At 47.4% G+C, this 8,618-nt stretch overlaps 1 protein-coding gene across 1 annotated transcript; it reads right to left on the bottom strand.

The window, feature by feature from the left end:
- Positions 1 to 185: 185 nt before the first annotated feature.
- H3-4 (H3.4 histone, cluster member) lies at positions 186 to 7,714 on the bottom strand. Its single transcript, XM_054446191.2, has one exon. It carries the CDS (start codon positions 7,677 to 7,679, stop codon positions 7,269 to 7,271), a length of 411 nt encoding a protein of 136 aa, XP_054302166.1. The 5' UTR covers positions 7,680 to 7,714; the 3' UTR covers positions 186 to 7,268.
- Positions 7,715 to 8,618: the final 904 nt, after the last annotated feature.

The raw sequence follows: 8,618 nt of genomic DNA, 5'->3' as shown, positions 1-8,618 counted from the left end.
GAAAGGGATGGGCAATTCCAGAAACTGAGAGTTCCTCCCCTTCTTAGACCATATAGGGTAAGTGTGACCTTGTCTTGGCAACTGTAAACTGTTGTGGCACTGGTGAGGGTATCTTATAGCATGCTAACGTATTATAATTAGCATATAATGAGCAGTCGTGATAACCAGAGGTTATTCTTGTCGCCATCTAGGTTTTGGTGGGATTTTGCCGGCCTCTTCACCACATGCTGTTTCATCAGCAAGGTCTTTATGACGTGTATCTTGTGCCAACCTCCTATCCCATCCTGTGACTTGGAATGTCTAACCTCTGGGGAATGCAGCCCAGCAGGTCTCAGCCTTATTTTACCCAGCCTCTATACAAGATGGAGTCGCTCTGGTGTAAAAGTCTCTTACGGTTTCAGCCAAAATGCCGCCCCCAGCCCTGCCCACATCCTGGCTGGTGGCCATTTCTCCTGGCCTTGAGTCCCTACTCCTAGTCATCACACTTCATCCTCCAGTAGAGGGATGCACCTTTCACATGGAGGGTTCATCTCCTGCTTTCAGGAAAAGGAGCCAGAGGCCTGCGTGCCCTGAGTCAGAGTCCTGGGATTGGAGAGAGGACAGATGAAGAAACTAAGACTTGGCCCACACAGGGGGTGCAGGAGGGCAGGAAAACAGGGCCTCGAAGGCTAAGAGGCACCATTCTGCGATCTCCTGGGTGTGCGAGTGTAGACAGCTGGCCACAGGCATAGATGGCTGGCTTTCCCTGGGCTCACTCGGTGGAGTGTTTCTTCCGTGGTCTCTCATCACTCGCACACACAAAGGGGTCTGTGTGCTGTCAGGTGCGGGCTGGCCGTGCACACTGGCCGATTAAGTGAATTACCCTTGTGAACCCAGAATATCTGAGGCTAGTTTAAGTCAATTAGGAAGTTTATTTTGCCAAAGTTAAGGACACACGCCCATGACACAGCCATGTGCCCAAGGTGGTCCAAGCACAGCTTGGTTTTATACATTTTAGGGAGACATGAGACATCGATCAATATATGTAAGATGAACATTGGTTCCATCCAGAAAGGCGGGACAACTGGAAGTGGAGAGGGGGCTTCCAGGTCATAGGTAGATAAGAGACAAATGGTTGCATTCTTTTGAGTTTCTGATTAGCCTTTCCAAAAGAGGCAATCAGATATACATTTATCTCAGTGAGCAGATATATGACTTTGAATAGAATGGGAGACAGGTTTGCTCTAAGCAGTTCCCAGTTTGACTTTTCCTTTTAGCTAGTGATTTTGGGGCCCAAGATTTATTTTCCCCAATAAATTGGGGATTGGGCAGACCCAATCCTCTGCCTGTTATTTGCATCAGTGAAGGGATTGTGAGCTGCAGGTTTCCTTCAATTGGGAAAATGGAATCACAGAATTAGGGGAGAAATTGAATATATATGTATCTTACATAGCACCACACATGCCCTAGTCACCTGCTGACACTTTATCATCCTTTGTTACAAATGGTTTACAAGCGGCTGAGCCTAACAACTTCTTTGGGTTTTCACTTCTTTCCTGTACACCCCATGCACATAAAAATATTAAGATCAATACAATGTGGCTGCCTTTCTCCTGTTCGTCTGTCTTTGGTTTAATTCAGTCTCCCCCCTATACTAGCATGATGCGGGGAATTCAACAAATACTTGTTAAAATGTGGCATCAGCCCAGGATGCTCATTATTAATGTTCTTTAGGCTCACCTGGTTATTGAGCTGAGAAATCTATCATCATGATAAAACAATTGGAACAACATTCATATCCTCAAGTCATTAAGAAAAAATCAGATAGCAGTTATGTGTCCTGATAAATTGTTAGGTTTAATAAAAGGCAGGATGTAGAATATATGTAGTCTGCCACTATTTAGGTAAACATAATTATTGTATATGTATCTCTTGGAAAATATACAAGAAATATACAAGAAACTCCATCTGATGAGGGAAATTAAGGGCTGAGGAACCCCCTAACTGAGGGAGGCTCAATTTTCACTATATATTCTTTTGGAATTCTTAAGTTGAATTCCACTTTAAGAATTTAATTCTTAAATTAAATAACACTGCTGTGGGTTGTCTTTTTTTTTTCAAGTTATTTAAGCAAAGGATCAGCAATGTCAGTCTTGAAACACAAGTCTTAACACTGTTATAAGGTAAATATTCTTTGCCCTTACTGAATGCAGCCCCCACTAAGTTGTTAACATTGTAGAAAAGATTTGGGAGCAAAATTTAAGTGCTCATACAATTTAAAATATGCTGAATTAAATGGAAAAGAAGAGGGGCTCTTGAAAATAGGGTAAGAGAGCCATGGCCTCTTTATGTCTTCAATGTAGACTACTCAACAGGCGAGTCCACTGAGCCACAGAAAAACAAATCCAGATTGTTATGAACTGAAAGTCTGTCTCCAAAATTCACATTTTGAAATCCTCACCTCCAAGGTGATGGTGTTAGGAGATGGAGTTCTTTGGAAAGTAATTATGCCATAAGGGTGGAGCCTTCATGAATAGGATTGGTGCCTTTCCAGAGATTTATTTTTGCCTTACCCCTTGCACCACATGAGGACACAGTGAGAAGGCCCTGTCTGTGAACCAGAAAGCAGAATCTCACCAGAAGCTGAATCTGTTGGCACCTTGACCTTGGACTTGCCGGCCACCAGATCTGTGAACAATAAATTCCTGTCACTTATAAACCACCAAGCCCACAGCATTTTGTTATGGCAGCCTGCATAGACTAAAACGAAAGAAGACAGATTAATGGGAGAAAGCATACACATTTTATTTTTACATGTACATGGGAGCCTTCACAGCAAAATGAAGACCTCAAGAGTAGTTAGGCCTAAGTGCTTATCCACTGGATGGAACAAAGGGTAGTAATTGTGAGAAAGCAACTGAAATACCTGGGGAGGCTGGGAAAGGTAAGAGCTATTTTTGTTTGTTTGTTTGAGAGACAGTCTCACTCTGTCACCCAGGCTGGAATGCAGTGATGTGATCGTGGCTCATTGCAACCTCCACCTCCTGGGTTCAAGCAGTTCTCCTGCCTCAGCCTCCCAAGTAGCTGGGACTACAGGTGCATGCCACCACACCCGGCTGATTTTGTTTGTTTGTTTGTTTAGTAGATACGGGGTTTCACGTTGGCTAGGCTGGTCTGGAACTCCTGACCTCAGGTGATCTGCCTGCCTTGGCCTCCCAAAGTGCTGGGATTACAGGCATGAGCCACTCTACCTGGCAATAAGAGCTATTTTAACAAAGCCTGTTTACATATATTTTGCTGCACTTCAGTCCCCATGCCTAGTCATGCTGTTTCTCCCCCAGGTAGAGGCAAGCACCTTTCCCACGGAGGGTTCATCACCTGCTTTCAGGAAAAGGGGTCAGAGGGCCCTTCTTACACCTGCGGTTCTTCAAGTGCCTTCAGCTCAAAATAATTCTTATATCAAGTCTGCATATTTTGGGGAGGTTTATTCTGCTATCTTGTTGGGAGCTGAAAGCCTGAGGGTCGTGACCAACTCAGCATTCCACTGGAGGCTATATGACTAAACAGCAAACTGTTTATCATGAATGCAGGTAAACTCGCATCTGTGCCTGCTGCCAGAAGGCACACTGAGGGCCTCATTCCCTGGCTCTGTGCTCCTTGAGGTTATCTACTGGGACATCTGGAGCCTACTGTTCAAAGAATGCAGTCATGCAGGCCTGCACTAAGTCAAGCAGCTGACCACAACCACCCCCTTCTCCCTGTCTCCTTTACTCAATAAATACGAAGGGCTCCAAAAACTCAGGGCCCTTGTTCACTAGAAGCAAGGAGTCCCCTGACCCCTTTTTCCAAATATACTCTTTTGTCTTTGTCTTTATTCCCTTGTTTGTCCTCCTTTGTTCAGTCCACCAAGGTCCATGGCACTATCTCTTAATGCCTAACTCTCCTTTCTATTGTTTATTTCTGGAATTTTAACTTTTTGATATTTAGAACCAATATCATTCCACTTTTATAAACACTGCATGCTCAGGCTGCCTCCATAGTGTATATGCGCTTGAAGAGTTGAGTACACAGTGAACAGATATCCACATTTCAGTTACTATCTCACATTGTTAGAACCCACAAGATACAGAAGCAAAGGCTCTGGTCATAATTGTAAGAATCTGGCTCTGTTGCCCAGAATGGAGTGCAGTGGTGTGATCACAGCTTACTGCTCACTGTAACCTGGAACTCTTGGGCTCAAGCGATCCTCCCACCTCAGCCTTCTAAGTAGTTAGGACCACAGGCACACGCCATCATGCCCAGATAATTTTTGTATTTTTTGTAGAGACAGAGTCTTGCCATGTTGTCCAGGCTGGTCTTGAACTCCTTGGCCTCAAGAAATCCTACCATCTCAGCCTCCCAAAAAGCTGGGATTACAGGCATGAGCCACAATGCCTGGCTGGAAAGGCTTCCTCAAGTACTCACATGACCCAGAAAGACTTCAGTTACTTTTTTCCTGTGTCTAAACTTCTTTCCTTAGCTCCTCACCTTAGGTCCTCAGCAATCAGTTCTGACATACAAATTGCCCTGTGTTGCCTTGTTGTATCTTTATAGGCATCAATTCGTGCACTATCCACTCCATTAAACAGTAAAAACAAGGAACATTAAGGCCAAGCTCTTGTTTTTTTTTTTTTGGTTTTTTTTTTTTTGTTTTTTGTTGTTGTTGTTGTTTTTGACAGGGTCTGTTGCCCAGATTGGCCTCAAAAATTCCTGGGCTCAAGCCATCCTCTTGCCTCCCCAGTAGCTAGGATTACAGGCATGCGCCACACTGCCTAACTTAGACTCTGTTCTTCATACAAAGACCAGAATGACAGGGGGCTGCTCAAGTGGCTTGGTCTCCTACAGAAGGCAAAGCTTGATCATGATCCTGTCAAGAGTGCGTTATCTGCATCCAGTTCCGCAAATGTAGCTAACTGCCCAAATTCCTGCTCCCTCCAGGCTACCCAGCAAGATCATCAGCAAGGTTACATAGGTTTAGCTCTCCACCACTGGGCAAGACTTTGTCAGGACAAGGGCTTTGTAAAGCACAGAAGACTTGAACTTCACCTGCTCAGGAGGCTAAGGCAGGAAGATGGCTTGAGCCCAGGAGTTTAAGGCTGGCCACTATGCTCACGTCTGTGAATAGCCACTGTACTCCAGCCTGGGCAGCATGGCAAGACCCTGTCTCTGAAAAAACAAAACACGAGGGAAAACTTAAATTTATCCCAAAGGAGTCTAGTATTGAAAGTCAGAGCTGACTTTCAAAACCAGAACACAGCTGTCCCTGAATATTCTAGGCTTTCTGGATAGCCCTCCAAGGATCTGGCACTCATAAGTTTAAATACATCCTGAGATTGAAAAGGTATGATGTTCAGTTGTGTGTGTACTAATAAATTGATGAAGCTTTTGAATTTTGAGTCAACAGCCTATAAATTGGGTTCAAAGAGACTTATAAAATCCACTGTTGCCTATTGATAGCATTTTATGCACACCCCTTGCTATGTATAAGAGCACCTTTTACTATCGTTGCTTCTACACACAATACAGGCCCCCTTCACTCAAGCATAAGCACCTTGAAAGCAGAGTGGGCAGCAGCCACAGGAAATGGATTTTATTCCCTCCATGATCCCAGCAAGGGGTAGTACTTGGCTTCATTCAGTTTAATAAAGCCTTTAACAAATAAATGATTCCAACCTGTACCAGAGGGAGACAGTCCCTACATCCTTACCCTCACAGCCATCCTCAGGTTTTCCCGACATAATTCTACTATTGGATCTGTGGCCTGCTGCCCTAGCTGTAGGATTTCTCAGCAAATTGGTCTCTGTGTCTCTCATCCCCAGAGCACTGCCAGACTACTTTGTGGCACTGGGAAGCCTGTTTCAAAGTGCCAGGCACATGGGCCACCCCTGTCTGCGACTGCTCGGTAAACTGACTTCCAGGGCAGAGTGCCCTCTTTGCACTTTAGGCTGAGGTTTCCCGGTATTGATTTCACTCAGGCTGAATTAACAATGCACACGCCTAGCTGGGCTTCTCACACACAACTAGCTAGTCATCTACCCTAACAGAAGATAGGGTGAATTCACAACATACATGACTAGCCAGCCTTTTAACTGAATGGGAGATTGGGTATGTTAACACATACAATGAGATGGACTTCTAACCGGAGATGGGCCAACACCACAGCTACACATGTGTGTGCACATGGGCACACGCGCACACACTCACACACACACTCCTAGCCAGCCTTCTAACCTAATGGGAGATAGCCCAAGTTAACAAGATACACAATTAGCCAGCCTTCTAAATTAACAGGAGGTAGGCTGAGTTAACACACACAAGTAGCTGGACTTTTTTTGTTTTTTTTGGTTTTTTTTGAGATGGAGTCTCGTTCTGTTGCCCACGCTACGTGCAGTGGCACGATCTTGGCTCACTGCAACCTCCGCCTCCTGGGTTCAAGCAGTTCTCCTGCCTCAGCCTCCCAAGTAGCTGGGATTACAGGCATGCGCTACCACACCCGGCTAATTTTGTATTTTTAGTAGAGATGGGGTTTCACCATGTTGGCCAGGCTGGTCTGGCACTCCTGACCTCAGGTGATACACCCGCCTCGGCCTCCCAAAGTGCTGGGATTACAGGCGTGAGCTGCTATGCTGGTGAAGTAGCTGGACTTCCAACTGAAAATAGGCCAAGATAATACATACTACTTGCTGGCCTTAACAGATGGGCTGTCAAGGCAGAAGACTAGCTGGACTGGTAACCTCACTGGAAACAAGCTGCGTGTACACACACACCCACGCAGGACTTGTAACCTAATTTGAAAGAGGCTGAGTTGAGAACACGCAAGACCAGCCAGCCTTCCAACCTAACTGTAGATAGGCTGAGTTGACACAACTAGCTGGGGTTGCTTACCTAACTGGAGATAGGCCAGTTAGGCTACCCTCAACACCCCGTCCCCAAAACAGATCAACCATGATTCTTATCTAAAGGGATAGGCCAAGTTAGCCCCACACACTACTAACTGGATTTGTAACTGGAGACAGGCTGAGAGGTAACGCGTGTGAGTAGCTGGCCTCCTAACTGGACAGGGTGAACACAGGATTCGCCAGCCTCCCACCCTAATCAGAAGTAGGTAAGCCGGCACCGGCCAGCGGAAGGAATCCCCCGAAACCCAAGAGCCTGGCTTGCTACAGCAACTCTTCCGACCAGGTGGGTGGCTCTTAAAAGAGCCTTTGGGGTGAACGTTGCGCAACCTCTCAGGTGGCGAGATGGCCCTCCTAGGCCCGCTCCCCGCGGATACGGCGTGCCAGTTGGATGTCCTTAGGCATGATGGTGACCCGTTTGGCATGGATGGCACACAGGTTGGTGTCCTCAAACAGCCCCACCAGGTAAGACTCGCAAGCCTCCTGCAGCGCCATCACGGCCGAGCTCTGGAAGCGCAGGTCGGTCTTAAAGTCCTGAGCGATCTCGCGCACCAGCCGCTGGAAGGGCAGCTTGCGGATTAGCAGCTCAGTGGACTTCTGGTAGCGGCGGATCTCGCGAAGAGCCACCGTGCCGGGCCGGTAGCGGTGCGGCTTCTTCACGCCCCCAGTGGCGGGTGCGCTCTTGCGAGCCACCTTGGTGGCCAGCTGCTTGCGCGGCGCCTTGCCACCCGTCGACTTGCGCGCAGTCTGCTTCGTTCGGGCCATGAGTCTGAAACTGTTGCCCCCGCGGCGTCCTCTGCCCATACCGCAGCGGATTGCTCGCTTTTATAGAGCTTGCCGCGTTCCCATTGGCTGGCCTCAGGTGGCGTGATGGCCCACTGCTCTCTGATTGGCCCACAGGGCACTACACTCGGCCACCTCTCCCTTATATTCGTGCCTGTTGGTCGTGGCCACCAGAGCTGGCACCAGCATTGTGAAGGATTGATGCGGGTAGGCCGCGGTGGTGGGGATCATCTTTCTCCAACACAAGCTTCCTCATGTCTTCTCAGCGCTCCTCTTCTCCCTTCCCCATGACTTGGGTGGGAAGAGCCTTCCAGAAGCCAGCACATGGTATTCCACTTTTTTTTTTTAAATTAATTTTTTTTTTTATTTTTTGAGATGGAGTTTCACTCTTGTTGCCCAGGCTGGAGTGCAATAGCGTGATCTCTGCTCATTGCAACCTCTACCTCCCAGGTTCAAGCAATTCTCCTGCCTCAGCCTCCCGAGTAACTGGAATTACAGGGATTACAGGTGTCCGCCACCATGCCTGACTAATATTTTGTGTTTTTAGTAGAGATGGGGTTTCACCATATTGGCCAGGCTGGTCTCGAACTCCTGACCTCAGGTGATCCACGTGCCTCGGTCTCCCAAAGTGCTGGGATTACAGGCACGAGCCACCAGGCCCAGCTGGCATTCCACTATTTTTTTTTTTTTTTTTTTTTTGAGACGGAGTCTCTCTCTGTCGCCCAGGCTGGAGTGCAGTGGCGCAATCCCGGCTCACTGCAAGCTCCGCCTCCCAGGTTCACGCCATTCTCCTGCCTCAGCCTACAGAGTAGCTGGGACTACAGGCACCCGCCACCATGCCTGGCTAATTTTGTTTTGTATTTTTAGTAGAGACGGGGTTTCGCCATGTTAGCCAGGATGGTCTCGATCTCCTGACCTCGT

Source organism: Pongo pygmaeus, chromosome 1 (genome assembly GCF_028885625.2).
Source record: "Pongo pygmaeus isolate AG05252 chromosome 1, NHGRI_mPonPyg2-v2.0_pri, whole genome shotgun sequence".
Classification (NCBI taxonomy): Eukaryota; Metazoa; Chordata; class Mammalia; order Primates; family Hominidae; genus Pongo; species Pongo pygmaeus.
Note: the sequence above shows the minus strand (reverse complement) of the source record. Positions and strands in the feature narration are given on the sequence as shown.